The 21,747-nt window shown below is 40.0% G+C and overlaps 1 protein-coding gene and 1 pseudogene across 3 annotated transcripts in view; one reads left to right on the forward strand and one right to left on the reverse strand.

The window, feature by feature from the left end:
• The window catches only part of Nbas (NBAS subunit of NRZ tethering complex), a 299,994-nt gene that overhangs the window by 164,928 nt on the left and 113,319 nt on the right, over positions 1–21,747 (reverse strand). For all 3 annotated transcript variants that reach the window (XM_055625644.1, XM_055625653.1, XM_055625635.1), the window contains exons 29-30: positions 14,967–15,069; positions 10,130–10,338 (exon numbers count right to left, since the gene is read on the reverse strand). In XM_055625644.1, coding sequence (XP_055481619.1) covers positions 10,130–10,338; positions 14,967–15,069 — 312 coding nt within the window. The remainder of the gene's footprint in view (positions 1–10,129; positions 10,339–14,966; positions 15,070–21,747) is intronic.
• Positions 15,427–16,017, forward strand: LOC129687077 (60S ribosomal protein L23a-like; annotated as a pseudogene).

The following is a 21,747-nucleotide window of genomic DNA, read 5'->3' on the forward strand; positions in this document are numbered from 1 at the left end:
ATGTTGGTATCTACATAGATCCTTCACCCACATGTTCTAGCGTCTTTGGTACTCGAAAGTACTCTGCAAGCTACCAAAGAGAAAAACATAAACACCAACACAGTCAAAAAAACCTTTGATCTACAATCTGTCCAGCTTGCAAAATATTCTAGGCCGATGGAGACACAAAGCTTGTGAAAGTAACAAACCAACATCTAATTTGACTTAAGGACAATTCCCAATACTGTTTGGATTACCCAGAACCAGAGACCAGATAAGAGATAGCCAAGGACCCAGGATAAAAACAAATACTACTGGTCTTTAAAAAGAAGAAGTAAGAAAGAAGGAAGAAGAGGAGAAGAAGAAAAGGAAGAGGAAGAGAAAAAAAAGGAAGAAGAGCTCCCCTCTCAGCTCAAGGAATCCCACTGAAGAGGAGGTGGAAGGAGTGTGGGAATGAGAGGAGATAGAAGACAGCAGGAGAGCAGGGGCCCTCCAAATCTATTGAGCAAAGTACATATGAACTCAACAGAGACTGAAGCAGCATGCAGAGAGCCTACACCGGTCTGCACCAGGACCTCTGCTTATATATTATACCTTTCAGTTTAGTACTTTAATGCAACTCCTGAGAATGTGAGCAAGTGTGTCTCTGATTCCTGTGCCTTCTGTTGGGGCTTTTTTTTTTTTTCCTTCTGTTGGTTTGCACTGTCCAACTTTCATGTAATTTTTTTCGTTTGTTTTATCTGAGTATATTTTATTTTGTTAATGTTCATTGTTATCTCATAGAAGCCTGTTCTTTTCTAATGAGAGACAAAAGGGAGTTGATCTGAGTGGGAGGGGAAGAGCAGAGGGGGGAGAAACTGCAATCAGGATTCATTGTGTGGAAAAAAAATCTATTTTTAATAAAACAGAGTGAGAAATGAACATTTAATATATGAAACTTTATATATATAAAATCATGGGTTTTCAGTCTGGGATATAAATGCTATGGTGGCCTATAGATGCCTATGAAGATTGTGGAGGTACACAGTTGTAAAAGATAAAATGTGAGAGGTCCATGAGTGTAATTATGAAAAGGATCTCTGACTGACTACAAGTCTTTTTGCTTGAGTTGGCATTTGTCCCTTTGTGAGCACAGGGATTGCAACAGAAACTACACAGAGCTCACAGTTTCCTAGGAATCCACATTGAGTCGTACTGTTATGAGCATAAGTGCCAAGTGATGCTTCTTTTAAGGACTTCTAAATCCACATATTTATAGATGACCACATAGGAGTCTACTTATCCATTGGTTTCTTTCAGCATACTATACTCAGAGGAGCCCACTAAACTGTGAAGCACAGTGAATGACACCACTGCCTAATTCACTTACACGGACTTACTTTAAAATGTAAAAACAACACTAATCTGAAATTTTTCATCATATAATTTCCTTTAATTTAAAGGACAAATGTCAATGAGTATCTTAAATCGTGTTACAATTTATAATTTTTAATTTACATATTTTTGCATGTAAATATTAGATATTCCATAGCATACATCAAAACTGTTACAATGATTATTATATTATTTTCATTTGCATTATTTATAGAAATATGTTGAATCCATGTGATTTGGATGCATTGCATAAAACTGAGGAAAACTATATATTAAGAAAAAAATTCATTTTTAAATCGAAAAATAAAGAAATACTTCATAAATAAAAAAATAAACATTTTTTATACACAATATCATGTTAAACACAAATGTCTCGGCAACAATTAGCCCAGCACAACATTATATACACATGGCATCATCTGAAAAACTCCAAGTTAACATGGAAATCCAAGCGTATCTTTCTGGGGTTGAATGGGATGCAGTGAAAGCATAGACAGTAAGTAGATTTTATAATCATCAGAGAAACACCTGCCTAAGAGCTTTAGGTCAAACACAACTTAGAATTTCAAAGGCTATTCTACTTGATATCTCCAGCACTTGAAATAAAAATAGTATCTCCAGAGAAAAAGAAAAAGATTTGCTAACTACTTTAAAGAACTCTGTCAAATTCAGTAAGTTTGAAGAAAAAAAAATTATTCTGACAAAAGATACCAATGGGGAAAAGGGTTGCTTTTCACCTTTGCTAGAGCTGAAACAACCACCAGTCATTTAAGGGGAAAATGAATGTAGACAGCTGTCACAATTAGAACCACTTTTGAATGAGCTTGAAGATTAAATGGAAAGCATCAAAGTATCTGAGAATTTTTATCATTATGACAACTAGGCTTTCAAACAATGACATAAAAGAATCCAAAACAAAACAAAATAAACAAACAAACAAAAAAACTGGAACAGGGGCTGGTGAGTTGGCTCTTCCCGACAACAAGAGTTCAGTTCAGAGAACCCACGTCAGGTACCTCACAACTGTCCCAACCCTCCGGCCCTAAGGGATCAGACAACCACTCATGGCTTCCACGAGCATCCACAAGCAAGTGCACATACACACAATCTTTAAAGAGAAAGTAAGATGGGAAATTACAGCTGCAAACTGCGCAGTAAAGTTAAACAAAGACAGGCAAGCCCAAATACTCCTGTATCATAAAGTGTTGTGTGTATATAGTTCATGTGTGTGCACATTAATACACAGAGGCCTAAGGCTGACACCAGCTATCTGTCCAGGTATTTACCTCAGGGATTTTGAGACAGATTTTCTCATTGACCCTGAACTAACCGATCTAAACTGAAATAGCTAACTGGCTGGCTGGCCAGAGAACTGCAGGCACCTGCCTGTGTCCACCCTCCCACCTTACCCCACGGGGGATACAGGGTCACTGCCACCGTGTATTGCTTTTATGTGGGCACTAGGGATCCAAACTCAGGTCCTCAAGCTTTCATAGCAACTACTTCACTGAATGACAATCTCCCAAACTCTTCAATTCCTTTTATAGAAAACAAAAAAATCCCTAAGAATTAACTGTAAAAAGATGAAGACCACCACCAAAAACAACAACCCAAAAACAAAAAGTTAAACTTAGGGCTAGAAAGTGGCTGGATAAAAAATTAACTCAAAAAAAAAAAACAATAGCCCTCCTGTATACAAAAGACAAAAGGGCCAAGAAAGAAATTAGGGAAACAACACCCTTCACAATAGCCACAAAAGACATAAATTACCTTGGTGTGAACCAAACGAAGCAAGTCAAAGACTTGTATGAAAAACTTTTGCAGTCTCTGAAGAAAGAATTAGAAGAAGATATCAGAAGATGGAAAGATCTCCCATACTCATTGCTTGGCAGGATTAATATAGTAAAAATGGCCATCTTACCAAAAGCAATCTACAGATTCAATGCAATTCCCATCAAATTACCAACACAATTCTTTATAGACCTTGAAAGAAAAATTCTCACCTTCATATGGAACAACAAGAAACCGAGAATTGCTAAAACAATCCTCTACAATAAAAGATCTTCTGGAGGTATCTCCATCCCTAATCTCAAGCTGTACTATAGAGCAACAATACTAAAAACTACATGGTACTGGCATAGAAACAGAATCGTGGATCAATGGAATCGAATAGAAGACCCTGACATAAATCCACACACTTATGGACACCTGATTTTTGACAAAGATGCCAAAACCATTCAATGGAAAAAAAGATAGCATCTTCAACAAATGATGCTGGTCTAACTGGATGTCTACATGTAGAAAATGCATATAGATCCATACTTATCACCCTATACAAAACTGAAGTCCAAATGGATCAAAGACCTCAACATAAAACCAGACACACTAAACCTGTTAGAAGAAAAAAATGGGGAAGAGCCTTGAACAAATTGGCACAGGAAACACCTTCCTGAACAGAACACCAACAGCACAGGCTCTAAGATCAACAATCAATAAATGGAACCTCATGAAACTGAAAAGCTTCTGTAAAGCAAAAGACACTGTCCTCAGAACAAAACGACAGCCTACAGATTGGGAAAGGATCTTCACCAACCCTATATCTGACAGAGGACTAATATACAGTATATATAAAGAACTAAAGAAGTTAAACAGCAACAAATCAAGTAATCCAATTAAAAAATGGAGTACAGAGCTAAACAGAGAATTCTCAATAGAGGAATATCAAATGGCAGAGAAACACTTAAAGAAATGCTCAACCTCATTAGCCATCAGAGAAATGCAAATCAAAACGACCCTAAGATTTCACCTTACACCCATCAGAATGACTAACATCAAAAACTCAAGAAACAACACGTGCTGGAGAGGTTGTGGAGAAAGGGGAACCCTCCTCCACTGCTGGTGGGAATGTAAACTTGTACAACCACTCTGGAAAGCAATCTGGTGCTTTCTCAGACAACTAGGAATAGCGCTTCCTCAAGATCCAGCTATACCACTCCTAGGTATACACCCAAAAGAGTCTGAATAAGGAGTACACAATAAGGACATTTGCTCAACTATGTTTGTAGCAACCTTATTTGTAATAGCCAGAACCTGGAAACGGCCCAGATGCCCCTCAGTGGAGGAATGGATGCACAAACTGTGGTATATCTACACAATGGACTATTACTCAGTAATAAAAAAAAAAAAAAAAGAAAAAGAAATCATGAAATTTGCAGGTAAGTGGTGGGATCTAGAAAAGATCATCCTGAGTGAACTATCCCAGAAGCAGAAAGATGCACACAGTATATACTCACTCATATAGACATATAATATAGGATAAACCTACTAAAATCTGTACACCTAAAGAAACTAATCAAGAGGGAGGACTCTTGCTAAAATGCTCAATTCCTATCCAGAAAGGCAAAGAGGATGGACATCAGAAGGAGAAAAGAGGGAACAAGTCAGGAGCCTGACACAGAGGACCTCTGAAAGGCTCTGCCCTACAGACTATCAATGCAGATGCTGAGACTTATGGGCAACCTTTGGGCGGAGTGCAGGGAATCTTAGGAAAGAAGTGGGAAACAGTAAGATCTGGAGAGGACAGGAGCTCTACAAGGAGAGCAACAGAACCAAAAAATCTGAGCACAGGGGTCTTTCCTGAGACTGATACTCCAACCAAGGACTAAGCATAGAGATAACCTAAGACCCCTGTACAGATGTAGCCCATGGCAGTTCAGTATCCAAGTGGGTTCCATTGTAATAGGAAAGGGACTGTCTCTGACATGAACTGATTGGCCTGCTCTTTAATTACCTCCCACTGAAGGGAAGCAGCATTACCAGGCCACAGAAGAAGACACTGCAGCCACTCCTGATGAGACCTAATTGACAAGGGTCAGAAGGAAGGAAAAGAAGACCTCCGCTATCAGTGGACTTGGGGAGGGGCATGCATGCAGAGGGTGGAGGAAGGGACGGATTGGGATGGGAGGAGGGAGGGAACCACAGAGGGGATACAAAGTGAATAAAGTGTAATTAATAAAGAATTAAAAAAATAAAAAAACAAAAAAATTAAAAAAAAACAAACTTAAGAGCTAGAAACAGTTTTTTTTTCTTTTTTTTTTATTATTATATTTTTCTTTTTAGTTAGATTTTGTTAACTCTGTGTCCCAGCTGTATCCTGCTCCCTCATTCCCTCCCAACCCCACACTCCCTCCCTGGTCTCCTCCCTGCCCCTTTCCGAGTCCACTGATAGGGGAGGACCTCCTCCCCTTTCATCTGACCCTGTTTTATCAGGTATCTTCAGGGCTGGCTGTAAAGTCCTCCTCTGTGGCCTAACAGACTGCTCCTCCCCGGGGGGGGGGGTCAAACAGCCTGCGCTTGAGATCCTGTTAGAAATAGTCCGTGTTCCCCTTACTTTGGAAAACTACTTGGTTACTGAGCTACCATGGGCCACATCCGAGCAGAAGTTCTAGGTTATATCCATAGATGGTCCTTGGTTGAGTGTCAGTCTCAGAAAAGACCCTGTGCCCAGATATGTTTGGTCCTTGTAGAGCTCCTATCCTTTCCATATCATACTAACTTCCCTTCTTTCATATGATTCCCTGCACTCTGCCGAGGGTTTGGTTATGAGTCTTAGTGTATGCTTTGAAACACTGCTAGGTAGAGTCTTTCAGATGCCTTTTGTGGTAGACTCCTGTCATAAGTTCAATGCACATCCCATTTATCTTTCTAAATGAGGATTAATCACCTTCGCCTGTGTCCACTTTCTTGATTATCTTCTTTAGGTGTGTAGATTTCATTATGTTTATCATATCTTGTAGGTCTATATAAGCGAGTATATACCAAGTTTGTCTTTCTCCTTCTGGGATACTTCACTCAGAATGATCTTTTCTAGATCCCACCACTTGCCTGCAAATTTCATGATTTCCTCCTTTTTGATTGCTGAGTAGTATTCCATTGTGTAAAAATACCACAATTTCTGTATCCATTCCTCCGTTGATGGACATCTGGGTTGTTTCCAAGTTCTGGCTATTACAAATAAAGCTGCTACAAACATGGTTGAACAAATGTCCTTGTTGTGTACTTGAGCAAATTTTGGGTATATACCTAGGAGTGGTATAGCTGGGTCTTGAGGTAGCACTACTCTTAGTTGTCTGAGAAAGCGCCAGATTGACTTCCAAAGTGGTTGAACCAGTTCACATTCCCACCAGCAATGGAGGAGGGTTCCCTTTTCTCCACAACCTCTCAAGCATGTGCTATCACTTGAGTTTTTCATCTTGGCCATTCTGATGGGTATAAGGTGAAATCTCAGGGTCGTTTTGATTTGCATTTCCCTAATGGCTAATGAGGTTGAGCATTTCTTTAAGTGTTTCTCTGCCATTCGATGTTCCTCTTTCAAGAATTCTCTGTTTAGCTCTGTTCCCCATTTTTTAAGTGGATTACTTGGTTTGTTGCTTTTCTGCTTCTTTAGTTCTTTATATATACTGGATATTAGCCCTCTGTCAGATAAAGGGTTGGTGAAGATTCTTTCCCAATCTGTAGGCTGTCTATTTGTTTTGATGACAGTGTCTTTTGCTTTACAGAAGCTTTTCAGTTTCATGAGGTCCCATTTATTGATTGTTGCTCTTAGAGCCTGTGCTGTTGGTGTTCTGTTCAGGAAGTTGTCTCCTGTGCCAATGAGTTCTAGGCTGTTTCCCACTTTTTTTTCCAACTGATTTAGAGTATCTGGTTTTATGTTGAGGTCCTTGATCCACCTGGACTTTAGTTTTGTGCAGGGTGATAAATATGGATCTATTTTCATTTTTCTGCATGTAGACATCCAGTTGGTCCAGCACCATTTGTTGAAGATGCTGTCTTTTTTCCATTGAATGGATTTGGCTTCTTTGTCAAATATTGAGTATTCATAGGTGTGTGGGTTTATATACAAAATCAACTCAAAAAAATCAGAAGCCCTCTTGTATACCAAAGACAAAAAGGCTGAGAAAGAAATTAGGGAATCAACACCCTTCACAATAGCCACTAATAACATAAAGTACCTTGGTGTGACTCTAACCAAGCAAGTGAAAGACCTGTTTGAGAAAAACTTCAAGTCTTTGAAGAAAGAAATTGAAGAAGATCTCAGAAGATGGAAAGATCTCCCGTGCTCATGGATTGGTAGGATTAACATTGTGAAAATGGCCATCCTGCCAAAACCAATCTACAGATTCAATGCAATTCCCATCAAAATACCAACTCAATTCTTTACAGACCTTGAAAAAAAGATTCTCAGCTTCATATGGAGAAACAAAACACCCAGAATCTCCAAAACGATCCTCTACAACAACAGATCATCTGGAGGTATCTCCATTCCCGATCTCAAGCTGTACTACAGGGCAACAGTAATAAAAACTGCATGGTATTGGCATAGAAACAGAAAGGAAACAGTTTTTAAAATAAGTCCAATTGGAGGTGCCCATAATGCTTAGAGAAGGGGTACTTTATTGTTTAATGTGCTAACAGGAAGCAAACAGGAACCATTAGGCAACATAAACAATTTTCATAAACAGTTTACCTGTTGCCTACCAATTATTCTACACTGTCCACACAACAGCAACAGTCTGACCACTTACAAACTTGAGATCACAACAAAGGAAAGGGAAGAGGCTGGGGAGCTGGGGAGCTGGGGAGCTGGGAAGCTTCCTGCACAGGCATGAGATCCCCAGCTTCTATGTGAAAAGCTACCCCTGGGTACATGAGACTGTGATCCCAATTTTGGAGGAGGAAGGCCACTGGAGGAGTTCAGCATGAAGTTCACTGGGGCCTGCTGGCTGTTGTCACTAAGTAGTGCCAAAAGTGGCAAACGCTAGGCTCAGTAAAAGACTCTGTCTTAAGTAAGTAAGGTGGTAGTCGCTACAAAGAGATACTATTGTTTGGCCACACATGATAAAGGCACCTGCATCTTCACACACACAGAGAAGATCACACTGCTCCCTCCAGTCTACTTTCAAAAGAAGCCAGTGCTGCAAGGCTGTGGACTAGCTGGGACTCAGTTGATACATGGGCATCTGGATGCAGAAGACACCTTACCCTCACGCTTTCCTGACACTCCAACACTGAAAAGAGGACAACTGAGACCAGCTAAATTCAGTCAGAAGAGTAATGAACAAATCGAGTGTAATCACTTAAAACAACGCTGTGAAGCATATGTGAAGCTTCAGTTCACAAACTGGCATAAATTAATATAAAAAAGTCATGACAAAAATGTATAGTATCTCCATTTTATAAAATTACATGAATATATACAAAGTAAGTAATATCAGAATGATTATGTTTGAAATATCTCATATTCTTAAAATAAGAAATCAGTACTTTACCATTAAACAAAGTGAAGATTTTCTTACAGACTATTAGCTAGTTAGAGTAATATTGTGGTACACAGTTAGAAAGTCACTGTCACCAGATGCTAAGGAAGTTCCCAGCTTTCCTCAGCTTCTTTTACAAGAAACAAAACTTCAGATGTTACAAGAGATGCTCAAGTCAGAAATATTGCCAATTGCCCTCACAATAGGAAGCAAGTTTTCAAATGTACTTCCAGAACGGAGGAAAGAAAAGCACAACGTGGTCTAAAAGGGAGAACTCTAAGAAAAACAGAGTAGACTGGGACTTCCAAAGCGTGACCTACAGGATTCTCAGCAGAGTGAGAGTAATGCTTAGACTGCCAAGGAATGCAACCAAACGAAGGCACTTGAGGCACTGTTTACGAAGACTGAGACTCGTGTGGTTATTGCTTTGGTCTGCACATGTATCCCTCCCCGGGTTCATGCCATGGGAACTTGTTCCCTAGGAAGGCACAATCTAATCCAATGGTTCTCAACCTGTGGGTCATGACCCCCATGGGGATCAAAGGATTTTTCACAAAGGTCACATATCAGATATCCTGCATATCAGATATTTAAGGTTCACTATAGTAGCAAAATTAGAGGTATGAAGTAATAAGGAAATTATTTTCTGGTTGGGGGGTCACACATGAGGAACTGTATTAAATGGTTGCAGTGTTAGGAAGGCTGACTGAAAACCACTAAGCTAGACAGAACAGGACCAGTAAGAGGCTCTTATAGCTCTTAAAGCTGATGCTTCCTGCTGGATTCCTATCTCACTATAGGATACTTTCTCTTCCATAATCCTCTGTTCTCAAACTCCTTAGAAAACTAGAGAGTAAAAGCTCAGAATTTTTCATAACAACAGAATAATAAGGGACGAATACAAAAGGATTTCTGGAACACTTAATGCTCAGATGTAATATATATTTGGGGTGATTTTTATAGGACTCAGTTTTATAAAAATTTATTTTATAAATATTAATTTCAATACATAAATTTCCCTTGAGATCAGTGAAATATTTTTTAGATTATAAAAACTCAGAAGTATACCTTGTTTCTCATGTTAACTAAAAGGAATGATCTAATGATAGACCAAGGGATGAACTAAATTTTAAATCAAGGGGACCAACTTTGGAGTAGATGCTATGCAAAGGATTTAAATATTACCCACAATGCTGAACTTTCAGAACTCGAATTTATAGGTGAACCTATGAACACTTTCTAAGAAAAACGGCATAGAGGCTTATAGATAATGACTCAGCTAAAGAATGCCAGTAAGGGGGACAGGCGCTAAAGAAGAACTCAGGTATCTCATAATTAATTGGTTGCATCCCTATAGTAGACCAGTACACAACAGCTCCTCATATAGTATATACAACATACAACTGAGATAATCTGCATTTGGACATACACCCAGAACTCACAGAACACAGATGTCCTACCTGGCCAAATCCATGCAGCTGTCAGTAAGGTTGGTGGAAGAGTTGAAGTACTCTCTGCTGGCAGCCAAAACCAAGTCAATACTTCTCTCATATCTGACCCTGTACTGGGGTTTTGGAAGATTAAGCGAACAAGCACTGCAGTGCATCATCTGCCCTGCGAGGTGGATATTCTCCAGGCGACTGGAGCAGAGAAGGCTTTCCGTAAATATCTAGGAATAAGAAAAACCCAGAGTTACTAATAAACAAGGGAGGCTCAGTTCAACAAAACGAGGGTTCTGAAATCCAAAGCAGTAAATCAAAGTTATATTTATCTTAAAAATGGGGACTGCATGACATGGTGATTAAGCAAGCATGCACTGCCTACACTGAAGCAGTTCATTTGCTGTTTTACGAATTCCACCTCAATTAAAAAAAAAAAAAAATTCACCCTAGAAAGAAATTGCACTGGATGAAACAAAACGTGCTATTTAAAGCATTACAATAAAGATTTAGCTAAGTATGTTGAACATTTCTCTAAGTGTTTCTCTGTCATTCTATATTCCTCTATAGAGAATTCTCTGTTTAGCTCCATACCCCATTTTTTAATTGGATTACTGGATTTGTTGCTTTTTAACTTCTTTAGTTCTTTGTATATTCTGGATATTAGCCTTCTATCAGATACAGGAGAACTTTGCAGCCAGTCCTGATGAGACCTGATAAGCTAGGGTCAGATGGAAGGGAAGGAGGACCTCCCCTATCAGGGGACTTAGACAAGGGCAGGGAGGAAATGAGGGAGGGAAGGTGAGATTGGGAAGGAAGGAGGAAAGGGGCTATAGCTGGGATACAAAGTAAATAAACTATAATTAATATAAAAAATAAAAATTTAATTAAAAAATAAATAAAGACTTAGGTAAGTAAAGTTCATTTTAAAATGGAATTGAAGATGGGTATGATGGCACACACCTGTATCCTTAATACTCAAGAGATTCAGGTAGTAAAACTGAGCCCTAGGCCAGCCTGGACTACATAGATTGCCTATAAATAAAGTAAGTAAACAATAAATAAAATCCGATAGTCATTTACTAATTATACTGCCCTACTCTCAAATAGACCCATTCTGCTGACTGTAACAGATGTGGGACTACCATATCTGAGACACATAATTTACAATTGCTTACAGGGCAGGAATTCATATTCTCTACACCAAGGAGTGTCTGCTCAAAACTAAAGTCCAAGTGGATCAAAGACCTCAACATAAAACCAGATACACTAAATCGGTCAGAAGAAAAAGTGGGGAAGACCCTGGAACTCATTGGCACAGGCGACAACTTCCTGAATAGAACACCAACAGCACAGGCTCTTAGAACAACAATTGATAAAATGGGAACTCATGAAACTGAAAACCTTCTGTAAAGCAAAAGACATTGTCATTAGAACAAAACAACAGCCTACAGACTGGGAAAGGATCTTCACCAACCCTATATCTGACAGAGGGCTGATATCCTGAATACATAAAGAACTAAAGAAATTAAAAAGCAATAAATCAAGCTACCCAATTAAAAATGGGATAAGGAGCTAAACAGAGAATTCTCTGTAGAGGAATATTGAATGGCAGAGAAACACTTAAAGAGATGTTCAACATCCTTAGCCATCAGAGAGATGCAAATCAAAACGACCCTGAGATTCCACCTTACACCTGTCAGAATGGCAAAGGTTAAAAACTCAAGTGACAACACATGCTGGAGAGGTTGTGGAGAAAGGGGAGCCCTCCTCCACTGCTGGTGGGAATGTAAACTTGTACAACCACTGCGGAAATCAATCTGGCGCTTTCTCAGACAATTAGGAATAGCACTTCCTCAAGATCCAGCTATACCACTCCTAAGCATATATCCAAAAGATGCTCAAGTACACAACAAGGACATTTGCTTAACCATGTTTGTAGCAGCTTTATTTGTAATAGTCGGAACCTGGAAACACCCAGATGTCCCTCAGTTGAGGACTGGATACAGAAATTGTGGTACTTTTACACAATGGAATACTACTCAGCAATTAAAAACAAGGAAATCATGAAATTTGCAGGCAAATGGTGGGATCTAGAAAAGATCACCCTGAGTGAGGTATCCCAGGAGCAGAAAGACATACATAGTATATACTCACTTATATAGTCCTATGAGATAGGATAAATATACTAAAATATGTGCACCTAAAGAACATAAACAAGAAAAAGGACCCGGGGTAAGATTATCAATCCTCACTTAGAAAGACAAAAGGGATGGACATGGAAAGTAGGAGAAAACAAGAAACAGGACAGGAGCCTACCACAGAGGGCCTCTGAAAAACTCTACCTTGCAGCATATCAAAGCAGATGCTGAGACCCATAACCAAACCTTCAGCAGAGTACAGGGAATCATATGATAAAAGGGGGAGCTAATATGACCGGGAGAGGACAGGAGCTCCACAAGAACAAAATATATCAGGGCACGGTGGTCCTCTATGAGACTGTTTCTCCAACCAAGGACCATGTTTGGATATAACCTAGAACCCCTGCTCAGATGTAGTCCATGGTAGCTCATTATCCAATTGGGTTTCCCTAGTAAGGGGAACAGGAACTATTTCTGACATGAACTCAAGAACTGGATCCTTTACCTCCCCCTCCCCCACTCCCACTCCCGATGGAGGAACAGCCTTGCTAGGCCACAGAGGAGGACATTGCAGCCAGTCCTGAAGATATCTAATAAGCTAGGGTCAGTCAGATGGAAGGGGAGGAGGATATCCCCTAGCAGTGGACTTGAAAAGGGACAGGGAGGAGATAAGGGAGGGAAGGTGGGATTGGAAGGAAATGAGGGAGGGGGCTAAGGCTGGGATACAAAGTAAATAACCTATGATGAATATTAAAAAAATAAAAATTAAAAAAAGCAACCAAGGAGTGTGTACAGGAATGAGTACTGTCTTACTAAGCTGTTTCCTCAGCCTCATCTAAATCCACACTCAGGAATGCATCAGACTATAAACATAAGCTTACACATGAACATTAAAACTATAGCATCAAACACTAAGGGTTTTCAACTTGGATATTAAAAAGGATTTTAATAAAATTAAAAACCCTGATAAAAGAGGTACCTTGCAAGAATTTATTGTACTAATGGCACTGACTCACTTAAAATTAATTATTTAATATTACTTCTGCCAGAAAGGTATTAAACGGTGTGACTCCTAAGCCTAAGCATATGATGATGTGACATATGTTCTTTCCCTACCATTCATGGGTAGATGAAGACATGGAAGACAGTGATGAGATGAGAGCAACCTCATGAAGAACAGGAGTTCCAGCTTTCATAGCATTGCCCTATCATTTGCTCTTTTTTTTTTTGGGGGGGGGGGTGGATAATGTCAGACAAGCCTTTACCAATATGCCTGGTTAAAAACACACAAACAAACAAACAAACAACAACAACAACGAAAAAAAACCTCACGTAATATAACAAGAATGTCTATAAAGTAGAAACTGTGGCCAAAAGCATATAAGGAATGGGCAACTGTCCTCACTGGCATCAGGAAGGTGGATCTGACATACACAAGCACAAGTCAAATGAACTTTCAATGGTTCATACAAGAAAGCCATAGGGCACCATGACCAAGACTGGGAAAATGCAATTTATGCACCCTAAAATGTAAACAGTCTTGCTAAAATGAATAATCTGGCCTTCATTCAATAGGCTGCAAGTCAGTCTTTGTCCACCATGTTCTAAGCTATGCCATTATGCTTTCAAATTATTTTCCAAGGACAACAAAAGTTATCAGCCAAAATCAGATGATACAGCATATGTTAAAAGGCACATATTAAAACTTTAGTTTTGTCAAGTCAATATTTTTATTGTCTTCTAGAGGCTTCTCAGAACTCATAATTGCTTTCTAATGTTCTCTAAGCAGAGAGGTATTCAAATGATATGAATAGTGAAGTATTCAAATGATATTCAAGATATTCAAATGATATGAGAGTAAAATGCTTACCTAGCACCTGAAGGCAAAACCATGGGAGCCTGTCTGTACACAGCTCCACTCATTTTACAGGAGGGCTACAGTGAAGGCAAGTTAGATGAGGTCCTAGCAGGCATAACTGGTCAGCCTAGCCATGAAAATGTATCAGGAGATTGCCAAGTAAGAAAAAAAAAGACTATATTCCAGGCAGAAGGAATGGTGTACACACAGTCACAGCAAGGGTAGGCTTACTCAATGGAGCTAGTGGAGCATGCAAGAAGCTTGAGGAGTGACCAAGGAAAGAGTGACCTGGGAGGCTCTGCTGCTGTGACTCCATGCCACAAGCACAGGTACCTACAGAGTGATATGAAACAAGCAACAGATTGTATGAAGGAAAGTATCATGCCTGTGAAGAAATGTGAAGCAGAAGATATGAGCATAGAAAATCAAACAGAGGCCTGCTACAATTCAGCAGAGCTAAGAAAGGGAGGTCAGATTTAGACTCACCTAAGGACTCACACTCAGTCATGAGTGTGTGTGTGTGTGTGTGTGTGTGTGTGTATACAGAAGGGATGGAACTCAAGACCTTGCCCAAGCTATAGTGTACCCTACCAACAAACTACACCCCCAGTCATCAAGGTGCAGTGATCACCAAAACCTGTAGGGAGAAACATGAGATGTAGGGTTCTCTGAGCACTCATCTGCTAAGTAGAAGGTATCACAGTAAACAAAGTCAAAGAGGAGTATGAAAAGGATTCAACTCAGAGCACTAGCTAATCAACCATCAGCTGTTAATCATACTACATACAATGCATCCTACAGTTCCTCCCTCATAGCAAAACAATCAAAATGAAAACAAAATGTATATAGCCTCAGTTACCTCATAGCAAGCATTGGAATTGAGGCATGTGTACACATGTTGCTGCATAGTCAGCATGTCCTGCAGCAGCATTCGCCAATGGGACTCACCAACAGGAGGCTGCCTGGGGAAAGAGAGACAATCCATGAAACCTGACTCCTAAGACTGCCAGGTACTACCAGTCTACACACATCCAGTCTCAAACAATTGATAGCTCTAAATTTCATTTGAATTTTTAGTAAAAGGTAAAAAGAGTTCCTATGGGGAAGAAAAAAAAAAAAAAAACAGCAAAATAAAGTAGAAAAAAAAAAAAAAAACAGAAACAAGCACTAATTTCAAATTCTACTTCCATCACTGTACTCCCTCCACAAGTCTTTTTGTATGGTTGCTTAGTTGCTTCTGTTTAGTTTGGGTTTTTTTTTGGGGGGGTGAAGGGGAGCATTGTCTCATCATATAGCTCCACTGAGCAGGCCTTGAATACATGAGTAGCTCCAATTATTCTTGATCCTCCTGCTCCAGACTCTAGTACACTGTGATTATAGGCAGGAGCCCCCGGGCCTGGCTACCAAGGGTCTTTAAAATTTCATTTGAACATTAAGACACAGGAGGCAGCTTTTTCACCAAGAAGAAAGCTCCTGTCCTTCCCAAAGCTGAAGACAAAGCGAAGGTCTTGAAAGCTAAGAAGGCAATGCTGAAAGGCATCCAGAGCCACAAAAAGAAGATCCACATGTCACCCACCTTCTGGCAGCCCAAGATCCTGCAGCTCCAGCGGCAGCCCAAATACCCTCGAAAGAGTCCACCCAGGAGAAACAAGCTTGACCAATATGCCATCATCAAATTTCCCTTGACCACCAAGTCAGCCATGAAGAAAATAGAGAATAACAACACACTTGTGTTCATTGTGGATGTCAAGGCTAACAAGCACCAGATAAAATAGGCTGTGAAGAAACTCTATGACACTGATGTGGCCAAAGTTAATACCCTGATTAGGCCTGATGGAGAGAAGGCGTATGTTCATTTGGTTCCTGATTATGATGCTCTGAATGTTGCCAACAAGATTGGGATCATCTAAACTGAGTCCAGATGGCTAATCCTAAATGAATACTTTTTTCACCATTAAAAAAATAAATAAATAACAGGAGGCAACCTTAAAACACCACCACTCACTCAGGTTTGGGACACGGGAACCATGAGCACTGTGGCTGGATGCTTAGCTTTAAGCCAGTGGTATTCAACTTTCTTAATGATATGAATCTTTAATACAATTCCTCATGTTGTGGTGACCCCAAGCATAAAATTATTTGTGTTGCTACTTCATAACTGTAAGTTTGTTACTGTTATAAATCCAAGTGCAAATATATGATATGCAGATTATCTGATACGTGACCCCAAAGGACTAGCAAAGCACAGGTTGAGAGCCACTGCTTTAAGTGGAATACCCAGCAGCAGTTCACAAGCAGTAAACAGTGACCATCAGGAGTCACCTTCTCAGGTGACAGCCCACGGACAAGCTTCTAGAGCACCAGAGCGGTTACTGGCATTAACACCTGCTTTAGGAAGAAGCTCCCAGCTCCAAAAAAAAAAAAAGACAGTATCTTTTGCAACAATTCCTGAGACATAATTTCCAAGATCCCCTCAAAAGGGAGATCAGTAAGCCTACTTAAGGAAGACCAAAGCATTCAGCTCCTATCCAGACAGTGTTTGGTTTATGTTACGCACATTGTTGAGTGGACTGTACTCATGCTCACCCTTGGGCTTGACAGAATCTTGGCTGGCATTGCATAGCAGCTACAGACACAGCCAATGCCTCCTTTAGACACACAAGTGTCTAATAAGATGCCTCTGGCTAGGTAAACAATCTACCACAGGAGAGAAATATCAATATTCATTACGCCAAGCTTAATTCTTCTGTCTGCACCCTGCTATCTAAATACTCTGCCCTCCATACTCTGTTCACTGTCCTGGAATTACCAAAAATGAGAATACCTGGTTCCAACATCCCCCATCCCAGTATTGTTCAACAGAAGAAAATAAATATGCATTAACAATCCCCCCCCCCCCAGTGATATTCTGCTATAGAAAACAAATAAACATGCTGGTCAGTCTAGGGCTTCCAAATCATCCTGCACAGCCCTTACCTGCAGCCACATGTCCTCCTGATTAGGGGAACTAAAGGTTTTTGTGGCAGCCCATAAGAGCTTCTTCCTCCACAGTGGTAGACACAGCATCTTCAAACAGTCTTCCCTGGTTGAACTGATGATTAAAACTCTAAAGCCTTCAAAAGGTTTTCCATCAATTTTCCCCCTATGTTGAAGACAACTTCAACATAGATTTTGCTATATTTGTGACAGAGACCAAGATTGGCCCCATTTTTCCTTCCATTTTTTAGCCCTTCTTGACTGGTTTATGCACTCTACCAACCCAGGTTACTCTCTGGTCTATACCAGTCAAATTCTGTATAGCTATTCCTACCTCATCAAAAACAGTTCTACAGGGCTCATCAACCTTCTCAACTATGACAAACAACACTGGCTTGCCTGGTGAATGGCTATCACACAGTACCTCTGACCCTCACTTATTTCACTATCATGTCTACCTTAGGTCTTTCTTTTTTACTACCAGACAGTCCCTATGAGTTCCAAATTTTTGTATTCCAGGGAGCTTTTTAACACAGATCTGTACTATCTTCAACCTTTGGGTGCCCTCCCAGCTTTAAGAAGTGCAAACCAACACTTCTATTTCATTCTCCCCCTCCCTTTTTCTCCAGTTTCCTTTTGAAACAACAGGCTAAAATGGAGGATTCTAGCTGCCTGTCTCATTGTACTTTCTCCTTTACGCATACAAGTTCCTCTGAGCAGCCATCCAGGCCTCACTCACATTCTTGACTCAAAGGCCAACTCACAGAATCATGAGGAATGGTTAAGATTAAGTCTGGGAAGCTGCAGACACTGAAGCAGATGTTCTGAGCATACAGGTGAGCTCAATAACCTGTATGGAGCTCATTGTTTTCATTTGACTGCTAGGCTGCCTTCTCTGATATTCAGTTTAACTTAAAGGACAATATATAAAAAGGTACCCAAGGTTCCTGATAAAGTATTTGATAAACGCAGATGAATAGATAGATATCAGGTTTTGTTATAGACATAATTACGTTACAAAACATTAGGAAGGAGAACATGCTATAAGTCTCTTTGCTTCTCTCACTTCATCTTACTTCACTGTACCTAAGCTTGGAATCACTACGTTTACCTCTAATTATGAGGTTCTAGAGAATAACAGGGCTCAACATTTGAAAACAGCAGATGCCATTTCAGTTTCTCAAGTACAAAACAGATGTTTCTTTTACATGAATCTTTTGTCTTTTTATCTTAATATATTGTCATTTAAAGTCATCACTATTACCAGTAACTGTGGTATACACCATTTATCCCAGCCCTCAAGAGGCTGAGGCAAGGGGATCTTAATTTTAAAGCAGCCTGTCCTACAAAGAGAGATGCTATGGCAACAAGAGCAACAATAATACTCACTATTTCTAACTGTTATGTGCTTAAATGGACAAGATAGATCCTAAGTATATAATAATATAAAATCATTTTCCCTGAGCGCCTCTGCTTTTTCAGGATGGATGTCTCTGTTGCACAGACTGTCCTCAAAAGACTGGGTTTGAGCAGTCCTTCTGCCTCAGCCTCCCAAGGAGCTGAGACATCATGACTAAACTTTTTCTAAGCACATGCCTCACTGTCCATGCGATTTCCTATTGTTACATGAAATAAACAATTCTTCTTGTTCCATGTGCAGTGAGGCACAGGAGAACACATTCTTCCCTGGCACACAAACAAACTGCTGCTTCTGTACGTGTTCCAGTATGGTGTCTACAGTCTATCTAATATTTTAATCTTTCTCCTTGAACTTTTTTGATAGACTTCAAAGAATTGTGGGACTCCTTTCAGATTTGGCTTAAAGGCAGTGAAGTAACAAGATATTTGAAGTTTGTGTCCACTTTATTAGCTCAACAAAATCAGACCTTGGCCTTGTCAGGCTGAATGCAAGTATTATAGCCCAGCTGTTCTCTGGAAGCCATCAGCACTAGGACAGATGGTATAAATGTTCCCTCACACATGGCTAGCCATTAGTAGAAATCCTAATTAAAATAAATTATAACACATCATTTAAAATGGCCCCTTTTCAGAATACATCCGTAAATAAGAATCAAAAGCAGGATTTGAAGAAACAGGAATTTAGCAAACTAACAAGATGCCCAAGGGAGGAGCAGTCCTGTTAGGTCACAGAGGAGAGCTTTGCAACCAGTCCTGAAGATACCTGATAAAACAGGATCAGATGAATGGGGAGGAGGTCCCCCCTATCAGTGGACTTGGCAAGGGGCACGGTGGAGAGGAGGGAGGGAGGGAGGGACTGGGAGGGAATGAGGGATCGGGACACGGCTGGGACACAGAGTTAATAAAATGTAACTGAAAAGAAAAAAATAAAAAAAAAAAACTGGAAAAAAAAAAAAAAGATGCCTGTGTACACAATAATAGTTACAAGTCCGTACTGGAGATAGATACCTCCCAGCCCAGGTATAAACAATACCATACTCAAGATGGTAAAACCTGGATTCATGACAAATGTGATGGGCTCTGTCATCATTTATGATGTACATAAGACTATTTTAGAGGTACTGAAGGCTTGGACATGCTCATGTACTAAGACAGATAGCAAACTGATAACTTTGAAAGTGAGAGCGTGTTCTTCTAAATATACACAGTAAGGAGATCACCATGGGTAGAAATTAACATTAGGCACATCAGAAGCAAATAAGGAACTCAAGTGGATAAACAAGACTTTCCAATTGTGAAGGCACAGGTCCTAGAATAATAAGCAGCATATCCCTGGGGACACTAACCCCTTTTAAAGTTGTCGTAAGACTGTAGCAGTCAGTTAGTAATTATCAGGGCCATGTGAGTTCCTTGCCATTTAAAGCACACAGTGGCTATAATGTACAACATACAAGAAAACATAAAGCACATATGCTTACTAATAAAGATAGTATACTGCTGCAAGAGATGCAGACAAAATACTAAGACATTCCTGGGACAAAGACTTTGACTCTACTTAGAAAAGCTGAATACTAACACTATGTTATTAGTACTGGAATTTCATTTCTTCTTTTATCAGACTCAACTGTATCTCTAAAAACTCATTATTTAATTCTACTGCCAGCAAGCCTGTTCTCTGTTCCACCAGGATTTAAGATTCCGCTCCGGGCATCATTACATGATACATTTTGATGGCAACTTCCTCATACACAGGTGGGGACCACATCCAAGTTCTGACTCTATCTCAGAATACCCTTGTTCTGAGTACTCACCTTTATATCAGCCTCTTCACATCAGGCTCTCCACACTTTGCACTGTCTCACAGCCAATGCAAAGTCACTGAGGCCTTGCTGTGTATCTACCCAAAAAATACTGAGAGTGGGCTAAAAGCTTGCCAGTTTGCTTATGGCCTCATTGGATCTTACATAGTTGGAAATACCTTTGAAACTCTTTTGCCAACTTTTCTACAAGGCAATTCATTTTCTCCCTAACATCTTACTGTACGGCTTAGACAGAGTAAGGAAGTACAGTATTTCTTAATTTTACATGAGCTGCTATAGATGTGACACAAAACTGACAGGATCTCCACAAGAAGACCAACAGAGCCAACTAACCAGAACTCAGAGGGGCTTGCAGAGACTGAAGCATCAACCAAGGATCATGCATGAACTGGACCTAGGACTTCTACACAGATGTAGCCTATGGACAGCTCAGGCTTCATGGGTTTCCTAGTAAGGGGAGTGGAAGCTGTCTGCAACATGGACCCTATTGCCTGCTTTTTGATCACTTCCCCTGGCAAGGCTGCTTCACCAGACCACAGGGGAAGAGGATGTGCTCAGTCTTGATGCAACTTGAAGAGCTGGGGAAAGTTGGTGGGGGAGGGATCCCCTTTTCTGAGGAATAGGGGAGGAGAGACAGGGCAAGAAGAAAGGAGGTTTGGACTGGGAGGAGAGGCGGAATGGGGCTATAATTAGGATGCAAAAGAAATGAATAAATTAATTTTTAAAAATAGGGCTGGAGAGATGTCTCAGGGGTTAAAATAAAAGCATTGGTTGTTCTTCCAAAGGACCCAGGCTCAATTCCCAACACCCACATAACAGTTCACTACTGTCTGTGACTCCAGTTCCAGGGGATCTGACACCCTCATACAGATAAGTGCAGGCAAAACACAAACACACATTTAAAAAAAAAAATCACTTTCAAAGTCCTTTCTCTCTCAGTCCAGCAGCCTCAGTGGTGAGCAACACAGCCATGGCCAAGATTAAGCCTCAGGACCTGTGCAGCAACACATTGTCTACAAATGCATTGCCCTGTTCTCACTGTCATTAATCAGACTCAAAAAGAAAACCTAGGAAAATTCCACAAGGACAAGAAATACAAGCCTCTAGACCTACGACCCAAGAAGACTAGAGTCATGTGTCACCAGCTCACCAAGCACAAAGAGAAGCTGAAGACCAAGAAGCAGCAGTGAAAGGAGTAGCCACTGTATACGTATGAGGTCAAGGCCTGAGGTGGCAATGACAATAATGTGCAAGACTGACAAAAATATATAAATCGATAGATAGATAGATAGATAGATAGATAGATAGATAGATAGATAAAAATAGACACAAAATTGTCCAACCCTATAACAAAATATTCATATGAAAATGTGAAAAAAATCATATATTCATGATTAAGCAATGTACACATTAACAAAATAATCA

This window comes from Psammomys obesus, unplaced genomic scaffold (genome assembly GCF_907164565.1).
Source record: "Psammomys obesus unplaced genomic scaffold, mPsaObe1.curated_primary_1811, whole genome shotgun sequence".
NCBI classification, from domain to species: domain Eukaryota; kingdom Metazoa; phylum Chordata; class Mammalia; order Rodentia; family Muridae; genus Psammomys; species Psammomys obesus.